Source organism: Mastacembelus armatus, chromosome 24, assembly GCF_900324485.2.
Source record: "Mastacembelus armatus chromosome 24, fMasArm1.2, whole genome shotgun sequence".
Lineage (NCBI taxonomy): Eukaryota > Metazoa > Chordata > Actinopteri > Synbranchiformes > Mastacembelidae > Mastacembelus > Mastacembelus armatus.
In genome coordinates, this window is record NC_046656.1 from 5,419,080 (window position 1) to 5,439,653 (window position 20,574).

Sequence of the window (20,574 nt, forward strand, 5' to 3'; positions counted from 1 at the left end):
AACAATGTACAAGAACAGATCTGCTCATCATAGTATACCCAACTTAATACGAACGTACTCCCTATGAGCATGTACTTGGACTCTATACAAAACTAGTGTTAAGTACTGAACTTCCAAAACAACCAAGACACTGGAGTTTATTTTCATTTTGTCTTAAAGGACTAGATTGTTTATAGTCTACAGCACAGAAATAAAACCAGCAGAATACAAATAATTAAATAAAAAAATATAAAGAAAATATAATATATATATATATATACAATTTTATAAATAAATCCACTTTAACATGACTGAATATTTGCGTCTGAAACTAGTTTTTATTAATAACCGAGGGAACCCGTAGAGCAGAGTACACCCATGGGATTAGACTATCAGTGCCTAACCCCAGCCCACAGACGAAGGGTGCAGTCGCAGTGGTGCAACAGGTGAAAGTAACCACATCTCGTGTCCTGTGTGAATTCAGACATGTCGTATACCTCTTCACTGGGACTATCGTTGGCGCCGTGCACCTGAAATAGCGTTGCTGCACGGTGGGCATTAGACTCCAAAGCTCGGGAGTAGGCACAGTTAGTTGGTGAAGGTGAGGCTTGGGGGCAGGTTCAGACTTGGGACTTGGATAAAGTTACCGAGGTACAGGTAGGGGAAACACAACTCACTTCTACGATGCCAACCTGGGCGGTGTTGTCCTGTTATTTTGGCCTAAGCTAATTGTTTTGCGGACGCATATTTAACAGCCAGCTTTGATTAGCTTGGCATACAGTTGCTAACTTTAACACAGGGTGTGTTGGAAAAACTACGCAGACATCGATAATTTTCGTAAATGACAACTTTTATGTGGTTCACGTATGTTAGCGAATTCTAGCTAAAGCGCATTGAAATCAGCTATAGAGGTCTGTGCCTTGTTTCACTGTCATAGTTAAGTCATGAGACTTTAGCAGACAGGCTTGTTCAGCCCGCAGTCAGATTACAGGTAGCTCTGCTTCTTTAGCAAAGCCTTTAACTCTGATTGTTGAGTGGGGGTGACCCCAGATCTGTGTCGAAAACAGGCCTGTTTAGCGGGGCTGGTTGACAGGTCGTTGAACTGTAGGCACGGTGTGTCTTTAGGCTGAGAGTCCGAGTCCAGAGACAGCAGGGAGCGCTCTCACTAACCACACAGACATTGTGGTGTAGGGTTGCAGCTCTGAAAGAGCGAGAAAAGCCTTGTGGTACAACTGGATCAGCGGCCTGGTCGTCCTGTTTTTCCACCTAATCCTGTCTGGTGGCCACAAACACAACCACGTGACACTCAACCAAATTAACCAGGCTGCATTTTTCTCCTCCTGACCAATGTCGACATTGGTCGTCGTCAGCATTTTTTAAAAATTACGTTAAATTATTACGTTATCAAGCTGGTGTACAGTCGCCTACTGTTTTTCTCATACTACTCAACTCGCATACTAGTTTTTATGTACTACGTAGTAGCCAAGTATGCCATAAGGCGCAGCCATATTAGTGTCCAGGACTCTAATGAGATCACTGGCAGAGAATGTGATAGTGATTTTCTGTTGTATCAGACTGTCTGTGTTGTATATAGGCTCTTGAAAATGATCTTACTTTATCAGTCATATAATCACATTGAACTATGATGAAAGATCAACCATGGTCCTCTCATGGATGTATGAACTCTATGTTGGGTATAGGCTCATTTGTAAGCTTAAAGTATGAAACATCAAGTCATCTTTTTCCTTTAGCCTACGCAATATTTTTCCAGTTAGTTATATTTTGGCCATAATCTAATACTGTATATCAGGTATATCAGTATTCTATGCTGATGCACTCTACTTTAATTTAGGATTAGTAAAATATTTTGTGTAGTTAATGATGTCTTTAGCTATGTACAGTATCTTTAAAGTTTTTACAATGAACAATGTAATAACATCTTTTCCTTGTCCCATGTGTTCTACATGTCTTTGTGTTGTTGTGTCAGACCTTCTGCTGCCTGGTCCTGCCTTTTGTCCTTTCGTCTGTCCCTGTCCCTGCACAGACACTTTGTGCCATGTTCACAGAGGTGCTGGTTGGTCTGGTTATTGGGGGACTGATCTTCTTCCTGGCTCAGAGAAGCAAGAAACAGGTTCTAAAGACAGAGGATGGCTGGTGGGGGATTGGAATACCCCCTGATGGTGAGGAGGACGCCACCATCCGCCCATTTAAAGTCACCACCAGTGAAGAAGAGCTAGAGGTTAGATTCCCTCCAAATTTACACACACACAATGTTAACACCATAGCATTTACTCTTGAGGTAGTTAAGCACAAAGCAGGCTGAAAGGTTGCAGCAGGCCTTCATATATCTTCTTCTGTTCTCTGTTAGGACCTATACAGGAGAATAGACCAAACTCGTCCTGTTACTTCCTTGGAGGACAGCCAGTTTCATTACGGCTTCAACTCCCAGTGCCTGCAGAAGGTGGTCTCTTACTGGAGAAATGATTTCAACTGGAGGAGACAAGTTGACAAACTCAACCAGTATCCCCATTTTAAAACCAAAATTGAAGGTGAGGCTCCATTGCTGACACATTCATGAAGATATTGTTCCATCTCTGACCAATTTTTATTTACTAAACTTCCATCCAGGCATTGATATCCATTACCTGCATGTGAAGCCCAAGAATGTGCCAGAGGGAACTACTGCTATTCCTATAATAATGGTTCATGGCTGGCCTGGCTCCTTCTATGAGTTCTACGGGTTGATCCCACTGCTAACGGAACCATCAGCCCCAGACCACCTTGTGTTTGAGGTGGTGTGTCCCTCTATACCGGGCTATGGATACTCTGAAGCACCACATAAGAAAGGTGAGTCAGGGAATGTTTTTCTTGCATGGGAAGAGATGTGTCATATAAGAGAAGCTGCTTTTTCATCATTTCATTCATTATCATAATTTTTCTGAGGGTATAACATTGAATGAAAGCAGAATGTAAAGATCACGTGTAGAGAGCATTTGTAAATGCAAGGCTCCTGGAAAAACAGCACTGATGAAGAGTTGCACATTGACTCTAAATCCCAGGTGATCCCAGGTCTTGACCTGAAGATGGAAATGTTATTTATATGCAAATATCACATTTCTTAAACCATGGGGTGTCAAAAGTGCATTAAGGATGTAATGGTCTTTAAGTAAAGGGAACACAATGCAGAAAAGTTAAATAACATATAATGTACATGCAAAAGAAGGAAGATTGAAGGGCTATTGTGTTTTGATTATATTAGATTTTTGAACTATCATCTGAATGTTGACGCATATATACAGTGTTCAGATTAGGGCAAGTCAGATGGTGGGGCAGCAGCAGCAGGGTACGTGGACCAAGTGGGAACAAGCAATGGGTTGCAAGATCACGTGAACCGAACTTTGGCAGGCAGAACCATCTCGCATTAAGTTCACCGTCCAGTCAGAATATGATGTCTTGCCGAGCCCAGCCAACCTTTCCTGTTGGGGCAAAGCTGAAACAGCATCATGTCCTTTGTGCCAGGGAAGAGGAACATTGGAGCACATCCTTAGCAGCTGTCCTAAAGCACTAGCTGAAGGTTGTTACCGCTGGTAACGACCAAGTGTTAAAGGCAGTTGTTGAATCTATCAGCAGTATTATCGGTCAGGCCAGAGGTTTCTGGGAGGTAAGAGGTAAGATGAAAGTGGGAGAACATCCACACCCCAAGCCAAAAACCCAGACAGGCCTTTTGCGATTGGCACAGGCCTGGAAGATGAGAGTGGACCTGGGGAAACAGCTCAGATTCCTGGAATACAGGGAGGTCGCTCTGCAAGGCCTATAGCCTCCTGGGCATCACTAGAGCTCGGAAAGGGCAAGCCATCAGGAGTGCTTCTGAAGCTGCAGAGAGAGCTTCACGTTGCCTGTGGATCACCAAGGACAAACCGTGGTCAAATGCTGTTTGGGCACAGGCCAAGAATTGATCACTCCTGGTCGGGTCTCCAGGGTGAGGGGGTCTGATGTTGAAAAGACCCAAAAACCCCTGTACTGTCACTGATGATGTGCCCAATCACAACAGTAGATGTATCTTACAACCATCAATAAAAATGACAAAAGGTTAAACCAGTTTTTATGGGTTTACTCTGGGTACTCCGATTTCCTCCCACAATCCAAAAACATGTCAGGTTGACTGGGGATACTAAATTGCCCATAGCAGTCATTCCCATGACCCTAGTTAGGAATAAGAGGGTATAGATAATGAATGAATGTTTAAACACAAATGTTTTTTGTGTGTGTAAACAGGCTTTAATTCAGTTTGTGCAGCGCGTGTCTTCCACAAACTGATGAAGCGTCTGGGCTTCCACCAGTTCTACGCTCATGGGGGAGACTGGGGCTGGCTGATCACCACCAACATGGCTCAGCTGGACCCCAAGTAATATAGCTCAGAAATTCCTCAGTGCATGGAAATGACTTTACTTTCAAATAGCTAATAGCAATAGCAAATAGCTAAAAAATTCTCTCCATATTGTGTGTATGCAATGAACTAGTTAGACATTTTACAGTGCACAAAAAGTTTGACTTGATATGTATTTAGGTATTTCTATTTTTTTTTTTTGTAAATGCTTAAATAAGGTGTCACTACATTCATTGTCATGTTTTTTGCTTTTGTTTTTTATATTTTTCCATTGCCCAGGTCAGTGAAAGGCTTGCATGTGAACTTCGCCCCGCCTTCCAAGCCTAGTCTGCCCATAGTTTTATCCGTCATTCTTGGTCGTTATTTCCCTAAGCTGTTCGGCTTCAGTGACATGGATGTTGAACATCTCTTCCCCTGCATGGAGAAACTGGTGGTAGAGTCCTTCAAAGAATCTGGCTATATGCATATCCAGGCCACCAAGCCTGACACTGTGGGTAAGGACCTGTGGTCTGTTTCAACAAACAGGCTGCAGCTTGTCTTTTCTCTCATGTTAATTTTGACATGTTTAAATGATGAAAAGGAACAGGAGGTTGCTTTTGTGTGACCTGCACATAGATTGTATAAAATGATGGCTGACAGCTCTCAAAAAGTAAAGCTATCATAATGTGATTGCTCCCCATAAAACCTGCTCCCTCTATGTCAGCAGATGGATCATGTGCCAAACCAAAAATACTTTTTTTTTATTTTCCCCAAAGCTGATTTACATCAGGTAGATATTATCACACTTTATACAAGTGGTCTATGTTCTAATGCATTTGTTTTTAATCAGTTAGCAAATTGTTAGCTGGCCAAACTGGGTGTATTTCAGATAACTCCCCTCCATCCACGACACATATCATAAACGCTGTACAAACAAAGCCAAATCCATTGTCAAGGACGCCACCCACCCAAATCATGGTCTTTTCAGCCTACTCCCATCTGGCAGGTGATACAGGAGCCTGCGCTCCCGCACCAGCAGGCTCAGGTACAGCTTCTTTCCAGAGGCTGTAGCACTGCTGAACAAAACTTCACCTCCTGTCTAGCATTTGCACTTTAAGCTATTTCTAATTACCTGTTTACTTTTTACTATTTGCACTGTTACCTGTTTACATTGACTGTATTGCACTGTTTATCAGTTTACATTACTCCTACACTGTTTCACCCAGGACTTGCACTGCTAACACCCCATACTATACATTATATTTATATACAGATATAGATATATTTATTTTTTTTATATTCCATAGCCTGCCCATATACCCGGGCAATATATTGTACATATATATTACATGCATATATTAGTTATATGGAAAACCTGTATTTATTCATCTATACACTGTACATTATTCATCTCTATTGTCTACACAACCATACTCTACCTGCACTTGGTACTTAATGCTTCTTTGCACTTCTGGTTGGATGTCCACTGCATTTCATTGGCTCTGTACCTATACTCTGCTAAATCACAATAAAGTTGAATCTAATCTAATCTAATTTAGAGCCTTTGATTGGCAACCTAATTCTGTGCATTAGTGACCGCATGCCAACCAGAGGTCGCTACTGTGTTGGAACTGGTTGTAAAATGCATAACAAGGCAAGATGCCAGGCTGCATATGACACAATATTTTGGTTTCAGTTTTGCATGGCAGGAGAAAGTGATGCACATTACTGATCTTTAAATATAGTGGATCTTTGTGCAGATGGTGCTTGCAAATTGCTTTTATGAAATGTGGTTATATGAGCAGAACACAGCAGTAACACAGCAGTATCACCACAGTTAAAGCTTTTATTTAGCACTTAAAACAGCCAGCAGTGATGATTAAAAAATATTTAAGTGGAGGATGAATGATGCCTGAGTTTGAAGATGAAAGAAATGTGCTTTTCTGTTTTAGTGCAGCAGATAAGGCTGTTTAAATGGCACGTAAAGTGATGATAGCTGCCCCAGAGCAATGTACTTAACTCTCAGCTGCTCTGTAGAGTGGCCAAACATCATAAGAAAATGGAGTGGATGGTCTAGATAATTATATCTGTAAATGTGAGTGCAGTTTTTGTGTTAGTGCAGCGCTAAAAAATGCTTTGTCTTTCTCTTTTAGACTGGCTTATTTAGGGTTTAATGGGATGAACAGGATTGTTTTTTATGATTTAACAACACAACTTGCTATCACAATAGTTCTATAATTTCTTCCACTGAATTTCTCTTCAGGCCGCGGACTGAATGATTCTCCAGTGGGTCTGGCAGCCTACATTCTGGAGAAGTTCTCTACGTGGACGTGCCATGACTTCAGGAACCTGGAAGATGGAGGACTGACCAGGTAAACTCAACAGAACAGAGGGAAGTCATTGCTGGGATTTGCTATCAGCCCATATCTTTCATTAACAGTATATGGGCACTGTACAAATATGCACTAAGCTCTAAATATCATTAAGAGTAGTAACATTGTATGTGTCAGCAGTGGCCCCTAGGCTGCATTGTAAAATGGGACTCTGGAAGAGGCTTTGTTTAAGACCACAGGACAAATTTAGAATAGTTCCTTCAGCTGCAGCTCACTAGCCTTATGGCAGATCCATTAGTGTCATGACTATAATTTGAAATCTCGCTTGTCCAATGTGTTGTAGGAAATTCTCTCTTGATGACCTATTGACTAATGTGATGATCTACTGGACGTCTGGATGCATTGTTTCCTCTATGAGGTTCTACAAGGAAAATCTTGGCAAAGGCCTCAACCAGCCCCACTCTAAGTGAGTGACAGTGAAGGATTTTAAATGACCAAATTAATTGAATAGCCATGTTCACCCGCACACCTCTGTAGTTGCGTCTGCATTTGTTATGTGAAACACCACCGACTGTATGCGTCTGCTTGTTGATGATTGGCTCATTGTTGTGTAGGACTCCCAACACCATCACTGCCTGTTCAGTCAAAACACAGATAAGTAACACATTTATAAAGGCCACAAAAGATAAAAGCTAGCACACATGCTATACCTGTGCCTGGTACTGAAGCTATAAAGGTTTCAGTCAAGAACAGGGGAGATCCTCAAAGAACTGCAACTCCATGCATTGGTTTGGTCATGTGATTAATGGAGGCAGATTTAAAATGTGGTAATTTACCTGCATGGATATGACTTCAGAACTAAGTGATGTTGATTTCAGTTCATCAAAAAGCTTGTGAAGCAGTGGGACCTACTGGCTTCATATGATAACAGTGCCTAAATTACATTATACCACCCTGTCTGTCCCTGTTTCATGTTAACTCGTCATCATCTCTTTCCAGGTTACCAGTTTATATTCCGACTGGGTTTGCCTGCTTCCCCAATGAGCTGATGTACACACCCAAACTGTGGGTCAAACAGAAATATCGGAAACTCTTGACCTTCACCCCCATGGCACGTGGTGGCCATTTTGCTGCCATGGAAGAGCCCCAGTCCATGGCTGAGGACATCCAGAAATTCACCAAGATAGTGGAGAAGAAGAAGAAACAGTAGACGGTGAAATGTTGAACAGGTGAATAAAAAGTAAAAGTATGGTAGAATGTGGACCATAGTGGTGAGCAGTAAATAGATTAATCCAGTGTTGTTCTGTTTGAAGTAGACTTAAAAGTATAGCAGTGAAATCCTGCTGATCTTTATAGTGTTTAGGACTTCCTCACAGGATGCTGTGTGTACTAAGCTAAGCAGCTGCAGATGGAAGGTCAGGGGGCACTTGTTGTTTTAGTGTTGACAACATAGACAAGGTGCCAGGCATTCCTCTAACTGATAACATGAAGCTGCTTTGCTTAAGCTACAACCATCATGCCTGGTGATTGTTATAAACCTTCAAATTCAATAATTCCTTTTTTTTTTTTTTGTTTTAGGATTTCTCAAAGTTCGTTTTAGCAATTTTTAATAGTTTAGCTTAGATAAAGTCATGTTTCATGTTTACATCATTTTATTAGGTGATAGTAATAATAGTAATAACACCCTGATTTTCTCTTGGGGATTAATAAAGCTTAGCTTAGTTTAGCTTAGTAGCACAATACTGCTCCAACCAGTTTGTAACAAGCATCAACTTTATTTTTTTCTTGCTAATTGACTTTGATTTACTAACATCAATGACTACAATTAACAATGACTACAAGGATCAGAAGCACTGGTTGCTTATATTGATTTATTGATCGTAACGAAGTAAAATACAATCTGAAATGCTGCTAGACATGTTTTGGATGATGATGATTTACTTAAAAGATGAAAAAGTGTTTGGTCTTGTTAAGCATTTTTAAAAATATTTTTCTTCACAGTAAGCAAGTTAAAATTGGGTCTTTCCCTTTATATACTACATGATTGTATGTAAATGGATTGCAGTGTATGTTGTCATTTCATGATGACCAAAGTTTATCTCAGATCATGACCAAATAAAACTGAGCACTAAATATTATGTAGCGCACTGTCAGTTATTTAAAACACTACTGTTAAAGGCACTTCCCTCTGTGTTGTGTATATACTTTATTCCTGATTCCTGTCTTGAGTGAACCTGAACAGCTGATTGCAGTCTAAGCCAAGTGCACATTTAAAGAAGCACAGATAATGTTAACTCACAAATTAAAGGTTTCATTTCTTTGAGCTGACCACTTGAGCTGGTTTTTAATGGTGACAAGGCTACTTTAAGATGTGACTGCAGCCTTGGTCCAAAATGGTCTTTGCTAGCTTTATTGCAATTGCATGTCTACTTATATTGAAGGCAAAGGCAAAGGCAAATTTATTTGTATAGCACCTTTCATACACTACGCAATTCAAAGTGCTTTACAAGGCATATAATTATATTAAAAGCATTAAAGCATTGAAAAGAGCATTTAAAAATAAAGACATTTAACATAAAATAAATTTAAATCAAGTAAAGTAAATTAAAACAAAACATAAAAGCACATTAAGAAAACAAAGATAACAATTATTCGAAGGCAGCAGTAAACAACAGAGTTTTCAGTCCTGATTTGAATGAGCTGACAGTTTGAGCAGACCTCAGGTGTTCAGGAAGTTTGTTCCACAAGTGAGGAGCATAGTGACTGAATGCTGCTTCACTTTTGGTTCTGGTTCTGGGAACACACAATAGACCTGTCCCAGATGACCTGAGGGGTCTGGAAACCTCATAGGGAACTAATATATCTTGGATCTATTTTGGTCCACAACCATTTAGTGCTTTATAAACTAGCAATAAAATTTTAAAATCTATCATTTGACTAATGAGAAGCCAGTGTAGTGATCTGAGAACTGGTGTGATATGTCAGTTTCTTGGTGTTCGTAAGGACTCTGGCAGCAGCATTCTGGATTAGCTGCAGCTGCCTGATTGACTTTTTGCTAAGACCTGTGAACAAGCCATTACAATAATCTAACCTACTGAAGATAAATGCGTGAACAAGTTTTTCTGCATCTTGTTTAGACAGAAAACCTTTTATTCTAACAATGTTTTTCAGGTGGTAATATGAAGATTTAGTGATGGATTTTATGTGGTTGTTAAAATTCAGGTCTGAGTCAATGATTACACCAAGGTTTCTGGCTTTCATGGAGTCAAGGTGAGCAATGACCTTTGACCTTTCATTTTTGGGGCCAAAAACAATCACTTCTGTCTTGTCTGTATTGACCTGGAGTAAATTCTGGCACAACCATTCTTTGACTTGATTAATACACTCACATAATGAAATTAGAGGACTATAATCATGAGATGATACTGATATATAAAGTTGGGTGTCATCTGCATAGGTATGGTAGTCAATGTTGTAGTATTCCATAACACACTTGAATACTGTTATCAAGGCAAATGCCAGGTTAATGTTGAAATTGCCTCAAGGGCCTCAGGGCTATTATTTTGCATTCAAAGCAATGGTAACCTTGGTACTGGGAGACTGTCAAACTGACAGATAAAACAGATTTAAATATAATAGTAAAATGACAGACTGCCCCTGCAGAGCTTTAGAGATAATATAATATTCCACTGGAGTACATTGGTAGACATTCAGTCTGTTAACTGGCACCTGAGATCATGAGTAAAGTTTAGGGAAAGTAGGCAATCAGTACATTGATTGTAGAGTTTCAGGAGTGACTGAAATTCCACTTTTATTTAATACACCCAGGAGTTATATTGCATGTGCCCCCAAATTCTTGTGGCCACTCACCCCAACCACTCGAGGCAGATGGGCGCCCAAAGTGAGCCTGGTTCTGCTGGAGGTTTCTTTCGTTAAAGGGAGTTTTTCCTCTCCACAGTCACCAAGTGCTGCTCATGTTTTTTCTTTTTTTTGTAAAGTTCCTTGAGATGACTGAATTGTGATTTGGTGCTATACAAATTAAACTGAATTGAATGTAGTTGATCACAAAATGACATTGTCCATGATGCACTTTTATATGAAGGTCCCAGGTTCTGCCCAACATTGATAAAATGTCTAGATGATTTCAGCAACATCTAAATGCATTTCTGCTTCTCTGTGATAATGTTCAATGTCGCACTGCCCCGAGCCTCCAATCCCACCCCTGGACAGCTGTGAGCAGAGCCTGGAGTTTCCCAAGCCCCCCAGTGCCCTGGCTTGGGACACCCTCCCAGCAGTGCACTCCCCCAGGCCTGACCGCCTGCCTGCCTGCTCTTCTTGGCAGTCAAACAGCCAGGGGAGGATCAGGACGACCGGGCAGCTGAGATAAAGACCACATGAAGTTCCCCACATTACCTCACCCGATAAGGAAACAAGCAGAGAGAGATGGAGAGGCAGAGGCAGAGAGAGGGTCAGTCTCGGAGGAATTCTCTGGATGGACACTAATGCGCAAAGAAGCAGTCAGCAATTGTGGGGTTTTCACCAGTTGTTTGGGGTTCTGGGTAGAACTGGGGAGCCACAGAGGCCTGGTAAACTTTGGAAAAGAGCTTTTGGTGCTTGGAGGTCCTTAAGTAGCTACAGAAAAACATTATCGCAGCAGAGAACATTATTCATTTTTTGTTAGATTAAATAAGAAATCTCAGCAGTTTTTGAGCCAGTATTTTTATCGTGATTAGACTTAAAGATGTTTTCAGAGTGGATGGAAAGATGACCTCAGAATGCCTGTCCTTGTATTTACTAAGTATTTAACTTTCACAACAATCTTCAACACAGAACAGCAAACTTTCATCCAGCCAATGAAAACAGACTAAACCAAAGTGATTTAAGTTCTCAAGCCTTCAGGAGAGACTGCTCCACTACATTGGCAGCACCCATGGCAGTCAATCCTCTACAAGAGCTGATGTCGGTCACAGTGAACCACCAGCTGCTCTCCAGCCCCACAGTGGAGCCACAGAGCCAGCAGCCCTTTGCATCCAGCAACCCAGCATCCCTGCACAGACACAGGCAGAACACACGCAGCAGCCGTGAGCCCAGGAAGTGGGTGAGTCTGCGGTTATGGTTCAATCTTCATGGCTGTGATTTAATGTTTTTTCCACAATACACTATGATAAGACTTATATATTTTAAGATCACCTCATGAATGAGCTCCGTTAGTTACTCAGTCAGATTATTTACTAGTAATCGCAAAGATGGAGCACTGATTTTTCCTGGGACTAATTGCAAAAAGTGAAAGTAACATTTTCTTCATGATTCTTGACATAACTTCAAAAAGCCTCTCTCAGCACCACAAGGTTAAAAAAATCATTCATTTAAAAATGCATGTAGCACTTGTAAATAACCAAGGACAAAAGAAACTCAGCTAAAACATATGGTTTGAATCATAACTGATTATCTTGAGTATACAAATTTTTAGCTTGCAGTTTTGAGGAATTAGTTATATGCATCTATGCACTGCACTAAGAAGCTGTATTTTAGAATGACAGATTGAACCTATTGACAGGACCCATTGGTATTTTCTCAAAGTAAACAAAAGAAAAATTTTTCATTTTCATATAATACAAAACCGATTGTTCACTTAATATGGCACTTTCAGTTTTTCTGCACTGGTGGTCTCTCCAGACTCAAGGACTGTATGTGTTCATGACATGTCGAGCAGAAATATCAGGCTCTAAACATGCCCTCTGCTGCAGGTACAGTCAGTGTGTGGGTCCAGATCACACTCTGGTTCTGGATGCGAGTATGCGGACCAGACCAGGGAGCTGAGGAGTCATCACTCCCCAGAAAATGCAGCGCGAGAAAGGAGCCGTGTGCGCAACCTGCGTCAGGCCTTCCACAGTCTGCAGGTATGCAACACATTTCATTGTGTGCTGAATTCAGTTTGATAAATGAAGTAGAAAAAAAATCAACATTAATAATGCAACTCCATATAGAAAGTTAGGGTTTATACAGCCGTGTCCACCATACTCCTCTCGCCACAGGCTGCTCTGCCCTCAGTTCCACCTGACACCAAGTTATCCAAGCTGGATGTTCTGGTTCTGGCGACAAACTATATAGCCTACCTAACAGAGACCCTGGACCAGGGCAGGACACTGGTTGAGCACAGCATACCCTCCAGGCCTGGTGGATACCTGCATCCTGTAAAAGTAAGGCTAGAAACCAAGAGCCTACAGATAATCATGTTACCGTATGTGCATGTCTGATATGATTCATGAAAAAAAATTTGGCTAGCCAGCTAAATTTGTTTTTAGCTAGTTAAGAGTAGTTTAAACCAGCACTTTAACCATTAGAAATAATGGTATAGATTTTTTTTCCAAAATAAAACAATAAGGGTCTACCAATCCCCTTCATAACACATGTACTTATACATAAATTCTGTCATTTTGATGTTATAGTCTAATTATTATTTAAACAATTTAATGACTGGATTCCCGTATCTTGTCTTTTTATATCACAGTCCACATCTACAAAGTAGCTTCCATCTCAAAATAACTAGATTCCTAAATGGACACATTAAAAGGAAGTAACTGCTATTTAAGTTAGACTTAGAGAACAGTTTACTGAAAATGGAGGTGTTACAGTGACAGTTGTGGAGTCACATATATTAATCACATACATATTAAACAGAATAAGAACAAATTCCTACCTTTAAGCAGACAGAATAAACCAAACTGGACTGTTTATATGTTAGTGAGAATGTCATCAGCAGGAATTGATTATCACATGTATAACTGGTGCCAGCGACAACACCAGGTGCTAATATTGGTCCTGGATTATCCCAGTCTGGATGTTGCTTCAGTCAGTAGGTAGTAAGATTTGCCTCTGCTTTGACTTTGTTCAAAAGAAAATGGACTAGTTTTTACTTTGTCTGAAAACTGCAGGTGCTGCAATGATACTAGAGGTGCTAAATTTCACAGCGCCCCCTGTGTCCTAGAGGGAGAGGTGTAGGGCGAAAAAGATAAGAGAGGGCTGTCATATTTTTATTGTTTTTAATTTTAATATGTGTGTAGTTTGTTTTATGATTACGGTTTTTCCTAACTAATAAGTTGGGTAATAATATGTACATAAAACGCTAAGTGTTTTTAGTTATTTAACAATTATGAAATACTGTCTAAGGAGAAAAGGTTAATGAAATGATGAATTAAAGTGTTGGTTAAGGAAATTACTCATATTAGCTAAGTTTTATTATGTCATAATTGTGGGTTATGCAATGGAGTCTTGACCAATAGTATGATGTGGCTCAATAGAATAAAGGCACAAAAACCAGCAATAAAAACTAGTATTAGCATCATTACTATTACTTCTAATGGTTAACTGGCATTTAAAGGAAACAGTTCTGGTTGGAGTGATAATGTGCACAGATACACAATGAGTTACTCTGACATGATGAAATACTGAAAGACAAAACTCTCACTGCTTACTTTTAAATCAGTCTATCCATATTGGCTTTAACTGGTGTGTATGTCTCTTTAGTACGAGCAGTTTATGTCAGCATCAAGGTCTAACACTGTCTCTGTGCTCAGAAGTGGCCCATGCGCTCCCTGCTCTACTGTGGCAGTATGGGAGAGCTGCTATCAGGAGCCTCAGCCAATCAGATTCCCCCACCTGGACGGGATGGAGCCCACCCTCTGACCTCCACCTTAGAAGCAGACAAAGAGTGATAGCAGAACATGTGATATAACCCAATTGCTTATATCTTCGGTCTGAACTAGCCATGTAGCTACTATTGACGGCAAATTGTCATTTAAACAGTTCCTGAAATTTTTTGAAGTAGCCCAACAAACACTGGTTTCCCAGACAAGTTCATTGAAAGCATTCTCGCAGCTTGCTTACATGTCCTCATCGTTTTTTCCCCTGTGACAAGTGATGTGCTGTGTATATCTGCATGTATGGGCACAGACAGAATACTTGGTTTTCCCTGCCAACATGGAACCAAACACAAGAAGAAGAAACTGTTTTTAACACACGCAGCACAGAGCGCTTTACAGAGATTTACACTTGTTGAAAATGTTCCATCATTATCTGAGCATTAAACAGCAGGTTGTCAGGAGCAGATTTAAAACAAGGAAATGAAAAAGCTGCTTTGCTTGACTAATTACTTCACAAATCACTACATGGAGGCACACTGTGTAACCTATCAATGTGATTTAAAGACTGTGCAGTGTGTTACTTTTATTTTTTCTGATGTTACTTTCACTGTATGTTATGAGTTCAGTCACCCGTGTGCTTTTCAAAAATAAAAGGTATCTTTGATTTCCTCCTCTATTATTTAGATAAGCGTGTTGTCTTAATTCTGAGTAAAACACCATCTCCAATAACAGCTCGTGTGGAGTAGTTATTGCTCAGATTACTAAAGAAAAACAATCTGTTAGAAGCAGAAATAATCCCACTGGTTGGCAAAAACAGTTGGAACGAAATTTGGGTGGTGGAAGAGGTGTGTTTTTGACTGTTAATAATCATAATCATACAATGTTCAAACTGATGCCTTTATATTTATTCTGTCAGCATGCAGGCAGGTTTACTCTGGCTACCTGACACAACACAAAGCATGTGCTCAGGAGTTCAAACCTTACACATTTACTTGCATTGTCATGAAATCACCCAACCAAACACCAAACACTGTAAAAGCAGGTAAAAAGTAGATGCAAGTCAAAGTGAAATAGATAACAAAGCCAAGTATTAATACAGTATTTATAGTTTCCTAATTCATTAAGTATCATATTTTGTTGCTGCGTGAATTCACTGTAATTACAAAAATAAGAGCCAACTACTGAAATCGAATCCAATGGATCATGTAGATATGTTTGCAGGGTGATATAGCCTGCTACAGATGAGAGACCAGACTAACTGAAATCGTCTCCCCTCTGAATAAAATGGGCTCGGCTCCATGAGCAACAGCACAGCGTTCAAGGCTAGTTCTATAAATCTGTCCAGAGGGGGAGAGGGTGGGAGGGGGCGAGGGGCATTTCCCGTGTGTAGTGATGACTAATTTGGAGCTGCGGCAGTCTGAGTACTAGGGCAGAGGTTACAGAAGGACAGGAGAAGCCAGACGTTTTGGTAAAACAACTGGAAGAAAGACCAAGCTCAAATGAGAGCCAGAGCTGGGCTCGCAGCTGCTGTGACTGAGCCTTTTATCTTTACATATAAAAAAAGCTCCACTGCACTGATGCAGATGTAGCTTGTTAATCATGTCATTCAGATCATAAAGTCTCTTGTTTGTTCTCTTCACTTTCAAGTGTATGAACAGTATATACATACAGTATATCCGAACACGTATTAGTCACAGGTGCACCCAAAGGAGCATCTACAAGCCCCATAGCTGCCTTGAAACGTGTATTTGTGTGTTTTTGCCCCCACCCCTCATGTAAAGACACTATTTATGTCACTGGAACAACTTCAAGAAAGCATGTATCCCATCTACCCCCTCATCCTCTCATGTTGGGAGATAATCAGCATATTTTCACTATCTGCTGCTCATTATGGCCGTTACATGCTGACTACAGGCTAGATTTATGGAGCTCTGAGGACACTCCCTCACCCCTGGCCCACTGCTCCCCCTGCTTTGGCTGGGCCTCTGCTGGACTTCGGTGGAAGTAGAGGGAGAGGATACCAGTGAGTGAGGAGTAGGATGAAGAGGAAGAGGAGAAGAGTGGATGATAGCGCAGAGAGCAGGACAGCGGAGAAAATAAGTATAGATGTATAAGGAAAGGAGAACACCCAAACCTACTCAACCTATGAAAAAAAGAAATGTTCTAAAGAAATGATATTGATTCGTCTGAGATAAGACTACATTTAGCCACTGTAAGATCAAGCTAAGGTCAATATTTATCTTTAGAGTAGTAGGACCTGACAGGACTGTAAAAATACTGGCTAGTTATTAGCAATCAAGTATTTGGAGCTCATACTTATAATCACATATTTATCATTTTAATTTCAAGCAGCACTTTTTACAACAGCTTTAGTTACTAGAAACAGATGTGAGCAAGCACCATATCACTTCCAGGGGGCGCTTCCAATTTTTGTAGTGTAGTGTGCATAGTCAATAGAGAACACAGTAAAATATTGAACTTTAATAACATCTCAAACCATGTACATTAAACTGACAAAGCTAATATTCATAAATCCAAGCAACAGTGAAACATGTCAACAGATTTAAATACAGTCAGTATAAAGGTGCATGCACCAGCTTCCTGTTTCACACCTCCTCCGGACTGTTATTCCCCACGACACAGGATTCTCCATTTTTAAGACTGTGTTTGATCTTCTGACAGAAATAGCCATCTGATCGACTTTTGGACAGGTGTCTGGGACTCGGTTAGTGCTCATATCCTGGGCTTTATATGTATATATATATATACTGTATATACATACATGTACTGATGTAGCTTGGAATAGCTTTATATGAAAACATCAGGATACAGAGGACTTAAAAAACAACAACAAAACAAAACAAATCACACTGCCAAATGAAGGCACAGCCAAACCAGAGGAGTCATTGTGACTTCAGTGCTTATGGGTTTTTTTTTGTTTTGGAATGCAAAGCAGGAAGAATTCTTGTGGATGGGAGAACAAACAGTAAATATTGTTCAAAACAATATTTATTGTTGCTGGAAATTACTAAGTGCCATGGTTTTCTTTCACACTCTATTCTCATCTCTGTTGTATGGTCCACATGAGTTCACTGTAAAAAGGCCAATAATTAGAAAAATAAGCGTATTGCAATTTGAGAACCTCAAGTTGATATTTATTGATTTATAAACAGAGCTCCAAACTCTAAGCTGCTTTACACCAACTGGTTTCAGTCAGATTCAGTAGCAAAACTATTAAGTACTGACCTCATTGTGCTTTATTGTTCATTAGTATCACAGTGCTTTACTCAGTCGAAGTTTATAAAGGACATGCTTAGCAGGAATAATATTTAAATCTAACCATTTGAATTCTACTCCCTTACATTAAAGGGGGCTTTATCTAGCCATCATTAACATTACAGGCACACACTTCAAGTAATTTCAGGCATGAAGGAGGATTTCACACTATACAATCATAAATAAAAAGAGCAAGTAATTTAAAATTGTTAAAAAGCTCTTGGAATTGTGAATCTGACAGCAGAATTTGGGATGTAACATATTAACAAACTGACTGACAAATATTTCCTGTGTGAAATGGTGTGTAAGGCAAAGGCTGCTAATATGTATGGTGTTCCTGCTGTATCCATGAGTCAGTGGGTGTCTTGGAGTGGGCTGTTACATTCCCAATTCTGCCTAACATTCACAACACAAAAAATTTCATAGTTCTTGCATATAGAATCCCACATTTCAGTTTCTTGAAATGTGCACAGGCTTAATGTGAAATTACAAAAATATACAAATATGATCTCAAATATAACCTCTATTTGTTTTAAAAAAAATCAATATTCTATATGCTTTTGAAAAATCGAGGTATTTGAGTGTTAGGATGATGGAACAAACATCATCCTGTGTGATGGATATGGTTTTAAAAGGGGTGAATATTCCTTTGAACAGGAGATGTAGTGGTCTCTGGAGTCCATAGTCCTTTTCAAATACATGAGATGTTCTTAGATTCTCTGTTCTCCTGCTAAACTGTCTTTCATTTTGATTGTCTTGAAGTACAACTTAGAAACTAATAAGGAAACTGTAAGGCAACTGAGAGAAATGTCTTTTCAGCATCTAAGGTTACTATTTAAATGAGATGTACATAAACATTCATGTTGACACTAAACAAACAAACAACCTTTAGAAACATGTCAGCCCAGTTTGGCTGTTACAGGCTTAACAAACACATGAAGCTACATTATAAAACAATGGCCATGGAGTTTGTGGTTCAGAAGACGGATAGCACTGACTCAAAACATTGCACACACATGCACACATAAACAACCTCACTACTTACACGGTGATGATGGATGATTTCAAATGCTGAAGTAGTGAGGATCAAGAATTCTGATTCCAAAAACAGTAAGAATTGTGATGAAGAAGCTGAACATGTCCAACAATAGCCAAACTACACACTATTATGCAAATCAAGTAACACACTGGAGCTAACAACCTGACAATAAGATGGACACTTACAAAGATGTTTAAACTACAAAATTACCATAACCTCCTAATAATACACACATATTATATAGACACTAAATATATATCAAGTAGTTGGCTTATGGGGCGAAAGTAGGCCCATCTCACGGTCCAGATGGCATCTCTGATTCAGTGTAGTGCTGTGCTTTAGTCATGGCAGTCTTTTCAGAGGGCAGTGGAGGTAAACCCATGCAAAATGTGGGACGATTCTATGAGGATCCAACTGAGCCACTTGTGCTGTACAAGGCAGAAAGCGAAAGGGAACCAAAGACAGCCTTATAAAGTGCTGCTACAACCATGTTAATACCAGCTCATCAAAACAACATTGGGTCAGTGAGGCACTTCATAACTTCATGGACAATTGTGCGATCAGCATATCCCAAGGTGTAATCACTGCTTAGAATATATTTACTGCCACCATGACATGATTGATAAAGTCATACCGATCTAAAAGAACAAGTTCATTTTTTTAAGATGGTGTTTTTTAAACATTACTGGCATACCTGAAACAGTTTGTGATTAAAGACATCTCTTCCTAACATGATGACAAAACCCACAGCCATGTCCTGTGCACAAATGTCAAACACACTGCAAAGTACAGCTGAAACTAACAAAGGCTTCTGTATACTGAATTTGACAAATAAGTAGGTAGGAAGGGTCCCTCATTGCTTCCAATGAGTTTGTGTTAGAAAAGAATCTATTTAGATGCAATCTAAACCTAATGATGACTCAAAATTCAGGAATATTTTGGAGCACTGATGAATATGAGAAGTAACCTAAAGTTTTAACAGAAGACAGGATGGTTTGATTAATAGTGGTATTGTTAATCATATAGGTGGCAGGATCTTGCTGTTTCTGTCTAGTGGTGTCTTAGATGACTCTGAAGACTGGGCAAAGGTGTAGATGTGTGGCAGAAAAAAAAATAAATCTAATTAACTTTGCATTATTAAAAAACTCATATTTTGCAAAACTCTCTTCTTACTCTAAAAGTTATGTCTCTTAAAGTGGACTTTATACTGCACTGTATTCAGTGTGTGCCTTTTGAATTTAAATGTCCAATAAAATTGCAACATATTACTTAAAAATTAGGGCTGTCAAAGTTAATTAAGTTAACTGAAGTTAGTAACACAACGCAAACTCATTGAAACTGCACTAATTTTATTAACGCGCGATTAAAGCAGCGAGCATTTCCTGTTTGACCTCTGGCCTAGCTCGTAGTAGGAGAAATTGAAAATGCAACAATGTCTGATGGTTCTGTTGTCTGTCTGCGTTTACTGTCAGTGTGAATTAAGTTGGTTTGTCTGTTTGAGCAACTGGCTCAGTGCAAAGAAAGAGAAATAATGGGAACTTGTGTTTTTTCTATCTTCTTTTTGTCCATGTGTTTAATAGACATGAACAAAAACATATCTACTGTCATTGAAACATGTCAATGTTCTTTATGCTGTATGTTTAGGGTGGTTTCACTAATAATAAACATACATTTGCATAAAGCATCCATAGTACATTTACTCTCTGTACTTTTAAGGCTAGACTTAAAACCTTCCTCTTTGACAAAGCATATAGTTAGGGCTGGCTTCAGGCAACCCTGAACCATCCCTTAGTTAGTTATGCTGCTATAGGCCTAGACTGCCCGAGGACCATTGGTGCACTGAGCTCCCCTACCCTACCCCCCCCCCCCCCCTTCTCTCCCACCTCATGTATATTCCACCATTGAATGTTACTAACCTTGTGCTCTCTCTCTCCCCTA

General features: G+C 39.8%; 2 protein-coding genes across 8 annotated transcripts; both read left to right on the forward strand.

Annotated features, from left to right (window-relative positions):
* Positions 1-340: 340 nt before the first annotated feature.
* On the forward strand, positions 341-8,816 carry ephx1 (epoxide hydrolase 1, microsomal (xenobiotic)). 7 transcript variants are annotated; one of them, XM_026319358.1, is made up of 9 exons: positions 341-425; positions 1,967-2,218; positions 2,348-2,528; positions 2,608-2,826; positions 4,255-4,384; positions 4,646-4,860; positions 6,609-6,717; positions 7,022-7,144; positions 7,678-8,816. In XM_026319358.1, exons 2-9 carry the CDS (start codon positions 2,036-2,038, stop codon positions 7,886-7,888), a joined length of 1,371 nt encoding a protein of 456 aa, XP_026175143.1. In that variant the 5' UTR covers positions 341-425; positions 1,967-2,035; the 3' UTR covers positions 7,889-8,816. The 7 variants fall into 7 exon arrangements, with proteins under 7 accessions (XP_026175143.1, XP_026175145.1, XP_026175141.1 ...); XM_026319360.1 differs by lacking the exon at positions 341-425 and adding an exon at positions 433-530; XM_026319356.1 differs by lacking the exon at positions 341-425 and adding an exon at positions 434-636.
* Positions 8,817-9,973: 1,157 nt separating this feature from the next.
* tcf23 (transcription factor 23) lies at positions 9,974-15,004 on the forward strand. Its single transcript, XM_026318004.2, has 4 exons — positions 9,974-11,776; positions 12,426-12,578; positions 12,714-12,878; positions 14,256-15,004. Exons 1-4 carry the CDS (start codon positions 11,609-11,611, stop codon positions 14,391-14,393), a joined length of 624 nt encoding a protein of 207 aa, XP_026173789.1. The 5' UTR covers positions 9,974-11,608; the 3' UTR covers positions 14,394-15,004.
* Positions 15,005-20,574: the final 5,570 nt, after the last annotated feature.

Bases quoted from the DNA above. Each gene is read 5' to 3' on its own strand.
- ephx1 (XM_026319358.1), top strand. From the start codon at position 2,036: ATGTTCACAGAGGTGCTGGTTGGTCTGGTTATTGGGGGACTGATCTTC. The intron at 2,529-2,607 runs GTGAGGCTCCAT...ACTTCCATCCAG, and splicing joins TTTTAAAACCAAAATTGAAG to GCATTGATATCCATTACCTG. The intron at 7,145-7,677 runs GTGAGTGACAGT...ATCTCTTTCCAG, and splicing joins CTCAACCAGCCCCACTCTAA to GTTACCAGTTTATATTCCGA.
- tcf23 (XM_026318004.2), top strand. From the start codon at position 11,609: ATGGCAGTCAATCCTCTACAAGAGCTGATGTCGGTCACAGTGAACCAC. The intron at 11,777-12,425 runs GTGAGTCTGCGG...CCTCTGCTGCAG, and splicing joins GCCGTGAGCCCAGGAAGTGG to GTACAGTCAGTGTGTGGGTC. The intron at 12,879-14,255 runs GTAAGGCTAGAA...CTCTGTGCTCAG, and splicing joins GATACCTGCATCCTGTAAAA to AAGTGGCCCATGCGCTCCCT.